Consider the following 19,922-nt stretch of genomic DNA (forward strand, 5'->3'; position numbering starts at 1 on the left):
GCAGGGCAGGGCATATGGCCATCTGCTGGTGCAGAGAAATACAAGCAATAAGCTTTGACCTTTCTGGTTTGGTTCATGTGATGGGGTCTATGTGAGTTGAACATTTGGGCTGCATCAATACACATTGCTGAAGATGCTTTCTTTAGTCTTTTATTTTATTTTCAGGAATTGTCTTGACTGCTAAGCAAATAAAACCAAAACATTTCAATTTGTTGTCTTATTAAGAAGGACAGTGAACATGAATCATCAGAATGAAATCAAAAATGGAAATATCTTTGACTAAATCATACAATGGCTGAATGATGAATACTGTATGCTATAAAACTATCAAATAGCTCAATTGAGGCATGAAGGAGTTCACCTATAATATTTTTTTTATTAATTTATTATTAAAACTCAGTTTTCTTGTTTGATAATGTTAACAGTGTCAATATATCAAATTAAAGGGTACATCATCCTTAACACTTTGTTTTCATTTTTTCAGGTAACCACATTCCACCCACTCACCCCCTATTCTCACCCCAAAATTAAACACTTATACATCTTCAGGACTTCAAATGTTATCTGCAGGTAACAAGGACTAAGGGAAACAAAAGTTTAATTTGTGACCTGAACCTGTCTAAGGATTTTTACATTCTTTCAGGCATCCTGACACAATGTCGGAAACATTATAGGTGCAATAAATTTTTTATTTCACTTGACTACAACGGTTTTTGTTGAGAAATGTTTTTGAAAACCAAACACCTATAAAATTCTGACTCATTATTTTGGATCCCCCCTCATCCTCAACTATTTTGTTGGTACCTTAAGCTAGTCACTTTTTTTGTCTGATGTTTGTTTGGCGCCACCCTTTGAGTTGGAGTAAAATTGACAATGTCCACATCCGTAGACACCTAGTGGACATAGAGATGAAAGATTTTGCATCCAATGGCGTACAGTAAATGAGACAGGAAATGGCAGACGGGACTAGGAGGTTTGGATCAGAACTTACCATGTTCCTGGTCTTCTTTTTAAATTTTATATTTATTAAATGTTATCAGTTTTTCCACTGCTGGCACAGTGTCACTATTACAGCACTTTTGATTCATGTCTGTGACTGGATAGGCAGGGTATTCCAAACATAGATATCCATTTTGGAGAAAAAAATCTATATATAAAATATATTTTTTGTTAAATAAATGGAAATACTGCATAATTTGTCATATACCCATATTTCTGCATGTTCTCATTGCCAGCACCTTATTTCACCTGTCTGTATCTCACCCTCCTTTCTTTCCTTCTCGCTATTCTTTCAATTCCCCTTCCCTGTTTGCAGTGTAGTCCAACAATCAGTGAAGCCGTGCTGATCCATAAAACACACTAAAGCAGTAAGCTGGTATGGTTGGGTCAGCACTATATAGTTCCCCAGAGAGCCATGAGGCCCCAAACAAACACTTGACCTGATCGGTGAAACGCTCCTGTACATTGCTGCTGTAGCTTCTGTTTGATATCGTGTCATTTAAATTCTCTTCCCGCCAATTTGGTTTTGGGAAATATTTAATCTTAACTGTGTTGATATGGTTATGTTAATCATCTGAGTGTTTTAGCATTTCGGGATTAATAGGGTGATCAATATAAGCATACTCCTATGAGAAGAGATTAAAACATGTGTACTGGATTATACTGGTATTATGTTTGTGTTTGTGGTGAAGCTGCAATGCAGAGGCAGAGACGGAACGCAGAAAAAGGCAAAAGGAGAAGGGAAATGAGAGGGAGTTGATTTTTTTTCTTTTTTTCCTGTGCCTCTCCCTTGACAATTTAGAGCGTGAGACTGGTGTGGAAAAAGGAGAAGGACAAGGAAAAAGAGATAGAGGTTTGAAGGAGCAAAGGTTGGGAAGAAGACTTCAGAAGCTGAAGAAGAAGAATCGTAACAAAGTGGCTAAAATCAAGACAAAGAACACAAAACGCTCCACCTTCCTGTCCTCTCTCCCGTTCTCTCCACGGACACTGGAATCCTTGGACTGCGGCTGGTTACTAAGCAACCGGAATCCTGTAGAAACTGTGTCAGAGAGACTGAAAGAGAGTAGCATGCAGGATGAAAGTGGCCCTCGTAATCACAGCGATCAGCCAGAATGTTTATGTCTGACAGTTAGACGCGGCTGTCGTGACCTAGAGATAGAACAAGGAAATGATTTACACACGTTTACAGGAACCCTGTTGCAGACTGTAAACACTTTAATAATAGGGATACAGTTATTAAGACACACGGCTAAAATGATTTAAGCTTCTTCACTCTGGCCACTTCCTGCTATTCAAGTCTTGTCATGGCATACCGCCCAAGCCCCAGTCATTCAGAAGATATACAACAGCCTTCATTTTTTTCAAGAAGCACTCCTCAGTCTTGCCTATTTTTTAATATAATGAGTTCTGTATTCATTTGGGCTCAGATTCCTTTGGCACTGTGAAATAGTCACACAACAAACAACTTAAAAGGACTATTTGAATGCAAACATTTATTTTGGTCAAAGTCATTCATAGATCATAATTATTAATCTTTGTGTCAATGATTTTCTCACTTATTTTATGCCTGTCGTTCCATTGGTAATCAGTTAAAAGTGTTGGAAAGAGCATGTGAGTTTGATCAAACAAGTGTCAGTTTACATTAGAAGTGGTGCTCTTTCAATTTTGTTTTAAACAATTTTAGAGAAACAAAAGTTTTCAGTTTTATTGTAACAGATGACAACACATTTGTATGTGATTTATACAAATGTGCTATAAGACATAACCTTTTTTTCTAACATTAAACCCAAAGAAACATTTTCCTTTGTCAGGTCAGTTAAGCTGACCAAAATGATATACATACACTAAATATTAAAATAATAACTTTTGTTTCCTTAAAGATTATTTTTCACTTTTGTTTTTAGTCTGAGCAGGTTGAGAAAAACTTAATCAAACCCATGATTTCATGGTCAAAGCTCAGTTTTCTTATGTTTAGATATAAACATTTAATTGACCCCAAAATATTCAATTAATGACACTAACTAATTCTGGGTGAAGGACCACATATTGAGTATCATCAGCCAGATCAACAACTACTAAATAACTGCAAAATACTAACAGCAATGGCAAAATAAAACTGCTTTTATTTCCATCTGCAGTCATTTTTCACTATGGGAGAAATCAAACTCTGAAATAATGTGGTAGGTGAATAGCTTCAGCCAACACACAGATATACAGTATAAGGAAGAACCTAATGTTATTCAGGTGGAACTTTCTATTCAATTTATTTAAATTTATGTTCTGATTAGGACAAACGAGAATCTCATGGCAGTATAAAAGAAAAACATACAATTCATATAGTACATTTATGCACAATTCAGTCTAATTACTTTCATGACACACTACTTTTAGAGTCTGTTGATTGTTTAATGTCAGTCGATTTATCTCTTTAAGAAAGTTTAGCATGAAGTTGCTCATTTTATTGTGATCACTCTTCCTGAGTAAGCCAGTAGCGGCAGTGGAAAGGAACAGCTTAATTATAATAGGTAGAAATCTCCAGCAGAACCACGGTTACTATTAATGCCTGTCATGGCTTTCTAAGCTCCAAAACCCAAATTATTCCAAGAAAAGGCCTTGGGTGGCAACAGGTAGTTTGTTTGTTGAAAACACTTCTGGCTTGATTGTTTGAAAAATGTGTTGTTTGTTTCTAGCAAAAAATAACAACCAACAATTTCCTACAACTTAGATGTAAACGAAAGTTCACTTAAAATTGATCTTACAAGTTCAAAAAGTGTTCAAAATAATCATTTTATCACACTGCACATTAACAAATCAAGAAATATCTCCACCACACCCCCCCGGTGTGTTCTTGATTTCTTTAACAGGTCCAACAGTTACCAAAGTAGTCATAATAATTTCTAGTACACAGTTTAATTATTAACTGAAATACATTCCAACTGCCTAAATAAAAACCTAAATTGATAGAAGTTATGGCCACAACACTGCCCTCTGTTTTCTTCCTGTTCTCTCAGCCTTACATGTGAAACCAAGATGATCTCATTCCAAGGGCCGCAAATGTTCTAACCAGCAGTTTGTAGAGCAATTGTGAACAATTTAAAACCCTCCTTTCGTTATTGCTGCGAGGAGTACTAATCTGAGTCTCGCCATTGCAAATACTTGCACATTCACGTTGCTATGTGTGAACGTTCGCCTCACAGATTTTCAGCTGTTGCCGGTCATGTTGCTTTTGCTCACTGAGGCAAAGAAAAAAATAAGAGACCAAACAGAGATTACAAAATGCTTAAGCTTTGCTTTTGTCATACGATTAACGTCAGGGGAATAAAAATGTTTTAGACTGTTTGGACCGCATATGACTTTGTGTATATAGACATAAGGAATGCAGTATCTCAGAGTGGATGGTTTTACTGTTGTTCATGTACATGTTAGAAACTCTGTGCTGTGTGAGTCTGTGATGCAGTGCAGGTTTAAGGCCAATCCCCATCAGATGCAGCTGTTCTATTTAGGGCTTCGTCTCCCCCCTGCCTTTACAGTCACCATTTTTCTTCCTTAGTTTGGAAACATACAGACTGTGGCTGTATATTATGTAACAGACAACAGTAATTGGACTCTCACCATGGAATTATAATATTCAGAACAGTTTGTCTTGTGCAAAACGCACCACAATAGCAATGTGTCTTCTTTCGCGAAAGATCTTCAAAACTATGTGTAGTTTTATCTTGCTACTGTAGTCTACTATTTCTGGTTGATGGAATTGGCTCAGAACGATTTACATTTTCAAAGACAAAAGAGTCGTGATCACGGAGGATTCACAGGTGGAATATTTTATAGAAATGAAAAAATAGGTATGCAGAGGGAATGTAAGAGGAAGACAGAGGGAATCCTGATGTATCTGCGTCACTGATGCCTCAGCCCCCTCTCTGAGGCGCTGCTGGAGGAGGGACGATGGGATTCGAGGATGGAGAGATGAAAGACAGAGCAGGGAGTTGAAGGGAAAAAAAGGAGCGAGTTTAGGGACATAGCTGATTTATGAGTTTCTGTTTCTGAATCGGGCTCTCCTCTGGGACTCAACCAAGATGAGCCAATCTGGAGTTCACACATAAAACCGGCTCAAAACATGCTCACACAGCAGACACACGAGACACTGGTGGCTCTGCAGGTTGTCATCCTGCTGGCAAAATCTGTAAAGAAGCAATTTGCAGTAGGTGGCGCGGAGGATCTCTTAAATTTGAGGTAATCGTTGTTTCCTATGTGGCAGATGGTGAAGTAAATGAACCATCATCTCACTCAAAAGAAGGCTTGGAATCTGGATTGGAAGCGCTCCATCGCCACATTGACAGAGATAGGCAGATCAGTAAGATGTGAAGAGAACAAGAGAGGAAGGGAGAAATGGGAGGACGGATGGGTTTTTGGACGTAGGGCAGAAAAAGCAAAAAAGATAGAAGAAGGGAGAGAGTGCTCATTAACAGGGAATGGAGTGGTGAAGGAAGGAGGACCAACAGCTTGTGACGGTCGGTCATGCGATGCCAGCAGTTGGAGAAGCTCTGAGTCCTACAGCGCTCTTCAAAGCTGCGTTCTGGTTGAAGTAGAAATAAGTTCCTTTGAGATTTGCTCACCACTGACTCAGTGGCGCAGAGAACCTTTTTTTTTGTGATGTGTGAGACATCCAGTCCAAGCACATATTATTTACTAATTGGTAGAGGAGATTTGTCCATTTTCAAACTTAAGCTCTTGCAGGTCTTGCATTAACTTGTATTTAAACCAGCTAATGAACATGCGGTAATAGACGTATCATGCGGTTACCCGATGTGATATCCTTTCTTGTTGGGTTTCTAAACAGTGCAGCAGAGTATTTTTAGGATCTCATTTGCAATTGATTTTCCCTATTTGAGGTTTAAGGGATCTTGATCAAGATCAGAAATACTATAAATAAATATTTGTTAATTTGTTTTGCAACAAGGATTTAATTCAAATGGATGCATATATGTGCTTTTGATGTTGCACTCATGCTTGTAAATTATTAGGCTGAATGAGCTGAGTAAGGAGTATGGGGTGTGAGTATTAACTGTGATGGTATTGCTTTTAGCACCTGTATTACATTTAGCACCACCACCGGTGGTGGAGGTGGTGGGTACTATAAAAAAGCTGTTTAAAGATATTGTTTGGAAACATGGAAGAGAAGGAGAAGAATGAGGTTTAGCGGTAAAAAAAAAAAAGGGAGGTAAAAGATTTAGAGATAGAAGGTGGATAATAAGGAAGAAAGGGAAAAGAAAATAATGGGGTGAAATTGAGGGTCAAGGTAAGTGGGAGGGGAGAGGAACAAGTTGAAGGTGTTGTGGGATATTAAAAAAAAGGAATACCTTCAGGCATGAGAACCTTGTTTTCAGAAGTGGTTTGTGGTTAATAGTCCCACTCGGTAATGAGATTAAATTTCCTCTGACATCAGCAAGAATTGATGTCATATTGGAAAATTAAATCAAAAAGTATGTGGTGCATTAGAGAAATTACATGTGCTCCCCATAGGCAGACAGGAGAGGGATGAGATTTATATGAAATAGTTCAGCACCCCTGTATAGGAAAACGCATTAGGAGCAGCTATTTAACATGAGTTGGTTATAAAATGTATGTCGGTTTGTCTTGAGGACGGGTGGAGAATCACTTTTCTTGCATTTAAAACCCCAGTAAAATACAGTGTAGTTTATGGGTGAAACGTTAAAATTTGATCACTGCTTTAAAGCATCATTCAAAGCCCGTTCATATTAGATAAAATAGGCTGCAGAAGATGTCCGTTGTAGACTCACATTGGTCAGATTTTGGGGAAACTCACAATTTGCAAATATGTCAAAATTATGATCTTATAAATACAGACCTAACTTCTGACACCAAGTACATCAGATGTAACAACAGCTAGCGCTAAGCCCAAACACCATGCTTCCAGACACACTTGCCTGGCAAAGTGGCTACAAGTCTCTGTGAATAGATGAAGACATCTCTAGGAACCATGCCAATGTTTAATCAGTCAGGAAAAAAACAAATAACCCTTAAAGAAATTGAAGATGATGTGCACCAAACAGCATGTGTTATGGAAACTTGTTGGTTAAACTGGCTTATCCAGTGGTACACAATAAAAAAGTTGCTTGTAACCAAATACTACTTTTCACGACTTGCAACTTTATCACGTGTAAAAGTGACAATGTAGGTTTGCCACATATCATCGCTCCTCGTTTTATGTTAATTCTGTCTCCCTTGACCACCTTCTTTTTACTGTTTTTCCATAGTAAGAACCGCGAGAGCCCCACTAACCCCCAGACCTTTCAAAAAAGGCACTTCATTCTTCCCGCAACACTTGTTTCATTCTCCAGCTTCTTTTGTCTGTGTGTGTTGATGCATAATTTTGCCCTCCCTGAGCCATCTGTCTTTGTGGCAGAGCTAAGTGCTATGACTGGTTGCTGATCCGAACCTTAGACACCAAATTCCTCTCATCCTCTCCATTTATTGAGAAGGATGAGGCAGAGACACGGTCTGAAATGTATCCATTTAAGATGAAAGATGACATTTAACAACTGAGCACAACACCCAATGAGCATTGGACGAGAGTTGTGTGGTTCTTTAAACTGCGACCACTTCATGTGACCACGTGCACAACCAGAAATGTAGCACCCCACTGGCTCTACTGGCATTCTGTCCTATTGCTTTTTACAGACAATGCAAAGAAGCTCCAAACCATTGCACCAATTTATTTGAGTGCACCTTTGCTTGAATCTGAAAGAATAATTGTGTGAGCATGTTGCAAAGGAACAAAATAATAAAACATGATTTATGCTGTTGCGAAGTGAAGTTTAAGAGTTGCGGCCAGTTGGGGCTTTTTAAAATGGGGTCTTCTTGCAAAACAGAAACACAAAGCCATGAAGCAAACGGAGTAGTTCTGCCTCTGAGCTGGGATTCAGCTGTAGTTTCTCTTTTATTCAAAAAAACTGTAGTGAAATCAGACTGGATGGAGAAAAGTCTGAAGGAGTTAGAGGCCGGAAAAGAAAAATGAAATAATAACCAAAAAATAAATAAATACTTAAAGTGCTGAAAATGTGGCGTTAATTCACCTAACTCAAGGTGAGCGCCCATCGGCATGAATCAGGGCTCTGATGGTAAACAACCAGACATCTCTGTTGTCTGTGGAGCTTTATTGCATCTCCAATGCTTACCGCAGCCTCCTTCCTCCCCTCTGTGCTTTCTGCAGCCCGCTCTGCCCATACATGCCACACCACCAATCTGACAGCTTAACAAAAGTAGGCCTGACACTGTGTGCACTGCAGAATAGGCTTGACATTGTGCAACCTGTGAGATCTCACCTGTGTATTCGTGCTGCTGTGCCTCCATGTACACCTTTTAAAGAGGATTCGTGGGGTCAATACAGTCTCTCTTCCAACTGGTTGGTATCTGTTGCAACATATTTTTACTTTTAGCAGTAGTTTTCAGTGTTTAAGGTTTATATGTACAAAATGTACCTTTTTGCCTTTGAAGGGGTTTTGGAGGAGAATAATAGGGCCGATGAGTTGGAAAATACTTTGACTCTCATGTACCTGGAAAGTTATTTTTTATCAAAATTTTGTCAATTAGTTTTGTTGCTGCCTTATTACAATAAAAGAAAAGTATCAATTTATTTTATTTGTCAATGCTAGAAATTCCTTTACTTTGTAAAGAGCACTGTAGCAACACAGCAATATGAAATTTACCTTAACGGTTTACAATTTAAAATGACGGCATCCACATTAAATTAGTTTTTGTAAGATGTAGTAAAAGAGAACTAAATCCTGGACATATCGCATACTACTAATCTGAGTTTTCACTTCGTGAATGTGTGTGAGTGCTCTCACAGTTGCTGCAGGTGTGAGACGTTGCCATGGCAGAAGGTGGTAGACATTTAACAGGCTCTTAAGGATGGTTTGATGCTGCATTGGGATATTTGGTGCTTTGTTTACCTTGGACGGCTTGCATTGTTAAATAATTCCACAACACAAGCTGAGTCATTCACATTTGTTAGTGGGGAATAATTGCACTGATGCAGGTGCTGCTGGTAAAATTTTCAGAACCACATCTAAAACCCGCAGTGAAATATTTCCTTTACTACTAGTTTTGTTTTTTTTCTCTTTTAAACATGAAATAAAACATGGTATAGTTTCAAACTGCTAGAATGTTTGATTTGAGCTCCGGTGTGGACACAGCTACTACGTAAACGAGTGAATAAATAATCTCCAGGCAAACAGATCTAATGAGGTGTTGAAGGACTTTAGTCAAGGGGCAGGTTTTAAGCAGCGCTGAGCTATTGGACAGTCACTCAATGCAGGATTTATGAGGCGAGGCAATTTGTGGCATGCATTTTCATTTAGAATGACACAACACTGATCCAATTTGGTCCACTCAATTTATGCACAGACACAAGCTGACCTTAACAGCCAATCAGGTGTTGTTTCCTTTAGGATTCACGCTTAAACCTGCTCATGGTAACATGGAGCACAATATATATTGCAAAACGTAAAAAAAAAGTTTTTAGTTCTGCTGCAAGTCAGAGTGTGCACCGGGTTCACTCTCCAGCGACAGTCTGGCTTTGCTTTGAGTTCTCACACATTATACTTGTGTGTTTCTGCGTGTGCGCAGGGAACTGAAGACAGAAGGGAGCTCATGAGGTGTTGACTAGAGATTAAAGAGGAATTAGAGAAAACAGAGCACAAGAAGGCACAGAGGGGTGGAAGAGAGAAAGACAGCTTTTGTGAATATTCAAATCTCTTTTTTTTTTTTTTTATGCTGCTGCAGATTACCACATCTTTCATCTGCGAAGGAGAGGTCGACCTTATGTTACTCGAATCCGTCTGTGCTGGTGTGCGTTTGAGGGATGTATTCAGATGGAACACATACACACACTGCATTTCCCAGATGTCATTGCAGATGTATCTTTTTCTTTATATCATTGCATGTAGAAGCATATTGTAAATTAGTGGAGACAGGCTGGCATTATGCCTTCCTTCTCTTTACAGAGCTTTGTGTAGTACTTCTGAGTAGTCAATGTGTGTTATCTTTGTGTGAATGCCTACTTTGCTCTTAACTTTATCTCAAATTGTAATTGATTATTTTGTTGGAATGTGGTCGGTGGTTAATTACTGCGCTATTCAGGTTCAACAGAGCACTACAAAACAGACCATAATAACAATATGAAATTTAAGATTGTTTTTTTTAAAGATTTTTATTTATATTTATGTTTTTCAACTTAAAAAGTATATAATCACATATTGGATAAAAGTCCTAAAAGTATGTTGGTATGTTTAGGCAAGTACACAAAAGCTGTTTTAATTCAAAAAATCTTCATAATTCCTGTTTGTCAATTTTAAATAAATAGTACAATTTTAAAAAGCCCCATCTCACTTTAAATAACAAGGAGACAAGTTTTCAGTCACTGTACTTCTTGAGAAAAAGAAAATATATTATCAAATTGAGGACTAAAGTACATTTCTTTCTCTCATTTAATGCAGTTTTTAAATAAATAAAGCTGTTTTACCTTAAACTCCAAAACTCTTTTGTGTTCAGCCTTTAAGTTTTGTTTGTTTTTCAGAGGACTCAGATTCAGAATACTCCTCGAGGATGTCGGAGCATTTTGACAATTTGATAAAAAATAACAAAAGAACTTATACAGCAGACTTGGAACTTAACCATGGAAGGGGGACTCCTCCAAGAACTCTGGTTAAACAGCAGAAATATTCACAAGGAATGACAGCAAAGTGATTCTTGAATACTGATGAGTAATTACCGGAATCCTTCACGGGTTAGTTCATTTGCAGGATGCTTGTCGGCTGTGTGTGGTGCAGAACTGAGAGAGTGAGAGAAATGGAACAATGAACAGAATAACTTGTACAACGAGCCAGGAAAAACAAACGGACAAACCTGAGAAGAGTAACTGTACTCTACAACACAAATCAGAATAGAAATACATTAAATTCTTGAAGAAAAAACACAGTAAACAGAACTAATTATGGAATAGGCAAAGTCACAAAGGACTTTTGAGGATTTCTCTTTTTTTATTGTTGGTTCCTCTATAGCTCTCTTGTTCTCTTTCCTAGAAGGTTCTGTAAGCTAGCTGTCATATGTTGGTTTAGCTTCTATCCATGGCTATCTTGTTATGACAAAGGTTACTGAAAAAAAAACAGATGTAGCTTATTATATTTTCTCCATGAATATCTGATTCCATACATACAGCTTTGGTCTGTAATGTAGCCCAATCAAACCCATGCCATGATTCTGCTGATGATGATTGCACATGGAGGAGTTTGCTTAAGTAACAAGCTAAAGCAAGCTCATTTTGTCTCCCTACTCGCTTCTTTGACTGATCGGGTTGAGTAAAAATGAATGCGGTGAAATTGATGTAAATGTTTCCTCAACTCGTAGAACGAGTTAGGATATTGTTCTGATGTAACGTTTAGCATTACGTGTCCACACATTCTGCATTGTCTTTCCTGTTCTGAAGAGTGAACATTTCTTTAGTTGTATTTGTTTAATCAGAATTGTTAAACTGAGTAATGGTGTGTAATGAAGGATATTTTAACTCTGAATTTATGTCTTCAAATTAAATGGGATTTTTCATTATAAATCAATAAAAGCTGAATTTACACTTAAGCCTTTTACACATCTTTACCAAGGACCTCAATAAGAGTGGAGTTTGCATATAGAGCACACAACTTGAAAGGGATCCACTACAGTAGAAAAGGCTAAAATTAAATAATCTCCTTGTGAACTCTATCCCTAACAGCTCCAGTCTCCCATGTTTTTCTACATCTAAATCACTAATTTAAGAAAGAAAATTAATGATTTATATGTTCATTTTATTTATCTAAATACATGACATGGACAAATGTTCCCTAATGTTAACTGCCTAGATTGTTGAAGTATCATAGTCATTACAAAGTGCTTTTTTTTATGACTCACCTTGTAAATATGTGAGATGTGCATGTTTTATATAAATAGATGCTGCGGCTCCATACATACATATTTCAAATATATCAAACCTATGTCTCATTTGTTAAGCTACAATAATGGAAATGGACCCAGGGGTTCATAATTCTATCTCATAGGGAATAGAAAAAATCTTTCGTCAGGAGAATAAGTATATGTGGCATTTTGGCTGAGCATGCCAGGTATTTGTCAGGTTTGACTAATTAGACTAAGGTGAACAGTGGCAGCCAGGGCTCAGAATATCTTCTGTGAGATGTGCAAATGAGAGCTGAATACAAATCATGTTCTGCATGAGTCCAAGCAAAGAATTTTTATTACATTTTTGTACATGTAGAATGTGTACAGCTAGCCGGTTTGAATATTTTTCACTACTTCCTGTAAAAAGATGTCCTGAACCTAACTGCAACATAAATAATTACTGTTTTATCTTTAGCAAATATAGGCCCCACTCTAAAACACACTCCATTTTCAACTCTAATGAAAGTTCTCTCTTTGAGCGCATCGCACGGTGGAATTCAGATCTGCATAAATATTAATTACACTTTTGCTCGAGCCTCGCTTCTTTGCTTACCACACACACTAATTACTGTGGAAACGTAATTGTACACATGTACCACTCTTATAGAGCCGATGCTACACTAACTGAGTTAAAACTGCAGAGATCCATCGTTCTCATCTTGTGGATAGCTCACTCCCCAAGGAATGCAGGATTTTTGAAACTGAAAGTTAAGCTCAATGTGTCACTGACAATCTGGTCAATTTGGGGCATTAATTACCTGTCCTCTAGGGGGCACACATAGACGTTCTACTACTACTAAATATGCCACTTTGAACTCTTAGTGGTGTCTTAAGGAGAATGAATTCGTAATCACAGCAACACTACAAATTGGTAGACCAGTTATAGTAAGAGTGGTGTCAGCAAGACTAAGCTGCATAATATGCAGAGGTCACCAACTTCTTGAAGTCAGTCACAACAAATCTTTCAAACTTCATGTTGGCTTTAGATTAGCTTGAGAACGGTGTGCATAGAGCTTCATAAAATAGGTTTCCATGCCCGGGCAGCTGTGCCCAAGCCTTACATCATCACCAAGTGCAGTGCAGAGCATTTGGCTATAGCACAGTGGAGTCATCTTTTCGAGAGTGACAGATCTTTCCCCACTGTCTTGCAATCCAAAGGACTTGTCTGGGTTTGGCAGTTGGCAGGGAGCAACGTTTTTTTCTAGCTGCACTGTGTCAAGCATGAAGTTTGGAGCAGACAGGAGTAAGGTGAGGAGCTGGTTATTAGCAGTTTGGCTGTTCTCTTTTAGTTCCTGTGAAAAAGAACTCTTAATATTTCAGTGTACCAGGAAATATTTGGATAATTTTACACTCTCGGCTTTGCAGAAACAGTTTGGGAATGTCCACTTCTTCTAATAATATGACTTCGGACCAGTGCAGAAAACAAGGTCCATAAAGTTGATGATGATGATGATGATGATGACGATGACAGCAAGACTTTAGGAAGAACCTGACTAGCCTGCGTAATGCCCTGACCTTAACTCGACAGAGCAATTTTGGGATGAGTTAGTTTGGAGATTTTAAACCACACTTTCCCATCCTAGATCAGAGCTGCCAAATGCACCCCTGGAATAATAGTCATATATTTCTATAAACTGGCTCCTTATCTTTGTGGAAAAACTTCCCAGGAGACTTGAAACCGTAGCAGTTTCAAAGGGCACTGCATACCTCAAAGACATGACATAAATTAATGCTTCAGGAATTCACTTTTATTTTCTTATTTTTACCGATATAAGTGTTTTTGGAAACATCACCATACGTGATAAGATAAGAAATAGTGTGACAGCAGGTTAACTTGCTGTTTGCAGCTCGTAGTACTCCTATTGTTATTCTATAAAGTGCAAGACAACACTTGAATATTTCTATTACATTCAGTGATTGTTTATTTCTACTTTTTGCTTAAGCCTGCAACAAGCAAATAATTTGGAAATGTTTCAGTTAAGAATATTACACCTGCATTTAAGATATTTTAGTTTGAGTAGAAATAAATATCTATCTATCTATGCTATCTATCTATCTATCTAATTGTTGCCTAACAATTAAATCAGAGATTTTGTTACAAACCTTTTGTATAACGTGTTATATTTCTTCCCAGGTTTTATCCTACTGTAAAAATGCTTAGATACACCACATAGTTTATATGAAAATATGATGTAAGTTTTTAGCATTAGTTTTCCTGATTAACGCACATCTCAATTAAAACAGCACCTTTGGGAATACATCAATATTTCAACTCTACATGCTCACTGAGAGTGTGTGTAAGTGAAACACAAAGAAAGACAGAGAGAGAGAAGTAAAAACAAGACAGAGCGTGTGTGGGATGATGTGCATTTGCGGCAAAAGCCAAATTAAAGTAAAAAATCAGCAGTATCAGTGACTTTTTTTCCCCCTGGTAATCCATTTTCTCCTCATACTTTTCTCCTCATTTTCTCTCATTTAGTCTATTAAACCATCCATTTTACTTGCTGTTTCTCACTCGTCTTCTTTTGTACTCTTTGACCCCCACCCACCCTTCTGTTGACACAATGAGACAATGCCCAAAATTATATCCGCCTCAGAAGAAGTACAATATTCTCTCGGTAATGCATATTTGTACGAGTTTTCTGTTGTCATGTTGAGTTCATACTGCTACATTCTCTATATGCGACTAGCATTGCTTCTGAACATGCGATCTGAAAAGCTGTGGTTGCTATGCTGCACATTATTCAGGATTTGGTCAAATTTTGATGCAAAGAAGAATCGACTGAAAGGATTTTGAATTTTTATTTTTTATTTTTGATTCAATCAGTAGAACTACATTTACATCACTCCAAGTTGATATACATAAATAGAACCAAGTCAAGGGGTTTCTTCCATGTCTAATTTACATAACGCAATGAAGCATCAGTAAAGCCTGAAGTATTTAGATTCCCATCCTTATAGAGCTAATTAAAAAAAAAGCAAATGCTTTTACCATGGGTAGCTTATTTCGAAATAATCCCCCTGCTTCCTCAAAACGGATGTAGAGGTCAGAGAGGTGACGCCTGACATCAGTACCCTTCAAATTAAGCTTCTTCCTTTTTACAAGATGCCAATCTTTAACAGCACCAAAGGTTTTCTGGATAATAACTGTCATGTTCGTCTCTTCGCAGCCTTTTAGCCTAATTGACACGAGCACAGATTACATTATGCCTGGCAGCACCATAATGTGTGCATCTCTCCAACATTTCCCCTGGTGCGCTAGGCCAGTGCTTTGGTAAACACTGCAACCTGATCTGCAGCAGACATCAGCTCATTAACATGGTGATTTCATGATTTTGGCAAAAAGCACTATAATTACATTAGCAGCAAATTGCCATGATTGGGCCCATTTAGTGCATTAGACCCATGCAAGACTTCCTGTTAGCATCTGTTTCAGTTGGATTGATGGAGTGATTGTTTATTTGTCCTTTCACATGATCACATCATATCAGTTACACCAGTCGCCGTATATTGTGTTCTCGAGTTCAGTTATTGCTGTCCTTTAAAGCATAAACAGTGTCTCATAGCATCTTATGGACTAACCACACATTGTGCAGAACTGGTTCTGGCTGCCTGTTGCTGATAATTCAGAATGACATGTATATTGTTCTGACCTTAACTTTCCTCTTGCACGTGGTTCGAGCACGTGTCCATGCTGGTGATCCTGTTAAACTGTGTGACTCTGGGGATGTTTCAGCCCTGCGAGGATGTTAACTGCCAGTCAGAGTGGTGCCGCATCCTACAGGTGAGTGTCATACCCAGTCAGATGGGTTTGCATGAACATTCTGTTCTAAAGGCTTTTTTGCTGAGTGTGATTTTTTTTTTTCAACGGGAGCATCATGTAACTTTTACAAAAATGTGTTAATGGCTTATTTGTTAGAAGTGTCATCATGCTGTGACAGTATAATGTGAGAGAGTCTGTGGAAAGAGCGAGCTCCTCCACTGCCTCCTTGAGCTACTGTTGCCGTTTGAAGAAATGCACTGCTCCAGCTCAAAAAACACTGTGGGGAGCCACCTGCAGCGCAGTACAGAAAAAGAGAGAGGTTGTGAGGGACACATTCACCAGGGTGATTGACAGCCCTAAGACCGTCCTCCTGGCCCGGATTGGCTTTCTGATGGAGCAGTGTATGTGCAGATAATAGAAGATCCATAGGAAGAAGGCAAAGGAGCTTCATTTTTTTCACAGATTATCTGTTTCATGCTTGACTGTCACAATATTTTAAAAAAACATTTTTTTTAAAAAGTTACATACTGTAGCTTTAACTGTTGTTTTTGAACAATAGTCACCATGGACATTTATAGTCTTTGTTGCCAATTTTAATATCTGTATTTTGCAGAAGCATTTTATATTCCTAAAATATTGCACATTTTACCATATTACTTTGACTGAGTCTATAAGGACACTCTGTGGGGACCCTGAAATTCAACCACACACAGCAGTACTCAAAAGGGAAAAAAAAAAAAAACAAGTTTAATTTTAGTTTCAAATCCTGGTTGCTGCTCAGGACAAAGTAAGCAAACAGCTCTGAGAAGAGACTCAGGTGAGACACATAATCTATCAGGCATGGCAGGTGAACTGGAATCAGTGGCAAAACAGCATGGGCATGAAATAGAACATGAGTCATGACAGAGCCGCTTTAAGACAGGAATATGGTTTGATTTAAGTCATTCTTATTGACATTTTGGCTGTAAATTCGATCTGTTTATCAACTCTGACCAGCTTCCTTATCCCTGACAAAGAAAAGCATTCCTGCAGCATGATGCTGCCACTTCCAAGTTTCTTGTTTGGATTGGTTTGTTTTAGTTTGGCTTCTTTTTCCCCACTTGAGCGGTGAATCTCTCCAGCTCCTTGGGTGTCTTGGCTGCTTTTCTGATCCCGTATTATTTCCATATTATTTCCATTTATAATGGCTTTGTGAGAAGTTCAGTCTAACTTTCATTAACTTCATACCAATCTGTAAAACCCTTTGTGTCTGCCTATCCTCATACATTAAATTAAATAGATTGTAGTTTGAGGTTCTAATCTGACAAAATGTGTAAATGCTCCTGTAAAGTGTAATATTTTGCAAGGCACTGAGTTTGTAAGCAACATTTTATTGCAGCAATGAGAAAATGTGCTCTTAACCTGGACAGTTCTAAGAGTTTTTCACCATTAACACAACATATTACTCATATTAGCAATATTAACATGTGCTACGTTTCATTGGTATTACTTAGATTTCACAAATCTAACTTGGATGTAAATAAGTTAATTACCTTTTGTCTGCTTGTCTAATTGACATTTAATTCCTGCATACTTGTTTTAGTGAAGCGTTGAGTCATGGCACATTGAGACAGACTCATTATACTCAAATACAGACATTTCTTGTGCTCTACGAGACGTCTAATTAATCGAGTAACAACCATTACCAACCATGCTGAGTCTGAACATCTCCCTGCTGAAATTAAGCTAACTAATCTATTGAAGAGATTCATGTTTTTTACAGAAACCCTGCTCTCAAAACTCTGCTGCTTATATAAAAATATGCTTGCACTGATGAGGAGATTCAACAAGGTTATCTGTTTGTAAGCGTTTTGGTTGAAGTCGGTGTTAAATCTTCTTTTTTGTGTATTTGTTTTTATTCGACCAGGTGTTGGACGATTGCATCTTTGCCTTCTTTGCGGTGGAGATGGTCATCAAGATGGTGGCCCTTGGAATTTTTGGCCCCAATTGTTACCTCGGCGACAAGTGGAACCAGCTCGACTTTGTTATTGTCATGGCAGGGTTGGTATCCTGTTGACATCATTGCATAATAGCATTTTACAACTCAATCAGGGTGATGCTCATTGGTAGCCAAGATGTATAATCTCTTTCTAGATTAACATTTTCAAGCAGAAAAAGTGTAATTTGACCCCTGTACCAAATTACACAAGGTCTTTGTGTCCGAGCAACCAAATATCACTTTCTAATGACTATGAATTATTAAGAAGACATTTGAATGGGAGAAAATTAGGATGATGACTGGAGAATATAAAATGTCATGCTATCTCTTGGCAGGAAACAGTTATATACCTTTTCTAGGTCACAGTAAGAATCCTTTTCTTTTATCCTTGTTTTCCTATGTAGTCAGGTAAGAAAGCATGCAAATACAAATGCACCGTCTTACAAAACAGCAAAACAGGGAACATGCTTTCTGCCTGAAGAGGAAAAGAATGTAATAAAATATATTACACATGTAGCTTCCATGTTCAGGACCAATAGAGCAGAGAAGTAGTGAGTGAACACCGCTCCTCCACTTTTTCTGCAGGGGAAGCCATAAACTCCTAACTGCTTCTTCTAGAGATTATCATAATTATTATGCTGACTGCAATGTGCAGCAAATATAAAAAAGTTTGAAACCCCTTTTAAAATGTGAAATCTTTGTGAGACAAAGACAAATAATTATAGAATGTTTTTATTATTGTATTTTATTTCTTTTTGCCTCTAGTGCACTATATATCTCCTACAATTCAAGTCCAAAACGAACAAATCTGTTTGGGTAAAACAAACAATAAAAAATATAATCTCTGAATAAGTGCACATACCCTGACTTTAATACTTTGTTGCCCCATCTTTTGTTGCAATTCCAGCTCTCGCTCTTCTTGGGTACACACAGCAGCATAAAGAGATCTGAATAACCATAAATAAAGTTCAGTGGTCCTACTGGGATTTTCTTGACATTTGCTCCTTTGCATCATGAGCTGAAGCTGTGGATTACTGCGAAGTTACAAAGGATCCAAATAATATCATTGTGTCAGTCAGGAAAAGGGTAGAGAGGAATCCCACAGCATTTTGTACCGGGGCAGAGTAAAGACAATCTGGGGGTACAGAAACTGGTTTGTTTTTCCATAAGTGGTTGAAATCATGATCAGTTCTCAATAGCAGTTTGCTCGCACTTAAAACCTTGAGATGTCTGGAAGAAGAGGAAGAGGGATTTTATTTTTCTGCATTGCCCTGAGTTAAATGATTCAACCAAAAAAAGGGCTGACTAAAACAAAATATATTCTTGAGTTTCCAACTAGCTGGTCACCATCAGGGCAGAGGATTGTCCAGTTTCATTCAACAACCTTTCTTTGTGTTGTTTATCAGTGAATGTATCTCACCTGTGCATATGTGTGTTTTTCTGTTTCGCTTTATGTTGTTTATTCACTGCACTTTCATTTTCAGGGTGATGGAGTATTCTCTGGATGGCCACAATGCCAGTCTGTCAGCCATCCGTACTGTTCGAGTGCTTAGGCCACTGCGGGCGATCAACAGAGTACCAAGTAAGACTAAGAGATTTACTGAATTAAGTATTGCTCTTTTAGCTCGATAATGACATGTGTGCACATAGGTGTATCCAAATTTAATTTTATATCTATCTCGGTCGTAAATATATGTACAGTTGAAGAAGGTGGTATTGAGGTTTGGAACTTCTGTTTTCAGGTAAAGGGGAATTTAGAGAGGTTGAATTCCACTAAAACAAAGCAAATGCATACTTTAGTTCTTCTCTGAGAGATATCTTAGCTTCTTTGTGCACATCAGTTATTACGGTCTCAACCAAAGGTAAAGTAACTTGGTACACTCACTTCAGAACATACCTTGATTTGGAGAATGATTTTGACATTGACAGAGATTTTATTTCAGCAAACATGATTGGAATTTCTTGTCTCCCCCCAAAAATTAATACGTGTGTGCTACGTAGATGATACAGTACAAAATATACTTAGAAAACCACATACTATATGGTAAAAAAGATAAATGTTCCTAAATGTACAGGCTTGAATACAGTCGCTTACACAACAATGTGTAATGATGTAAAAATGTGTCAGAGGCTTCTTCAAATTCAGTGCAGCACAAACTGCTGGCGAAGATC

At 37.9% G+C, this 19,922-nt stretch overlaps 1 protein-coding gene across 3 annotated transcripts in view; it reads left to right on the forward strand.

Annotated features, from left to right (window-relative positions):
• cacna1ha (calcium channel, voltage-dependent, T type, alpha 1H subunit a) overlaps positions 1–19,922 on the forward strand; it is a 132,863-nt gene that overhangs the window by 44,833 nt on the left and 68,108 nt on the right. For all 3 annotated transcript variants that reach the window (XM_028042143.1, XM_028042141.1, XM_028042142.1), the window contains exons 3-5: positions 15,682–15,793; positions 17,679–17,812; positions 19,235–19,332. In XM_028042143.1, the coding sequence (XP_027897944.1) occupies positions 15,682–15,793; positions 17,679–17,812; positions 19,235–19,332 (344 nt within the window). The remainder of the gene's footprint in view (positions 1–15,681; positions 15,794–17,678; positions 17,813–19,234; positions 19,333–19,922) is intronic.

Source organism: Xiphophorus couchianus, chromosome 16 (genome assembly GCF_001444195.1).
Source record: "Xiphophorus couchianus chromosome 16, X_couchianus-1.0, whole genome shotgun sequence".
Taxonomy (NCBI): Eukaryota; Metazoa; Chordata; class Actinopteri; order Cyprinodontiformes; family Poeciliidae; genus Xiphophorus; species Xiphophorus couchianus.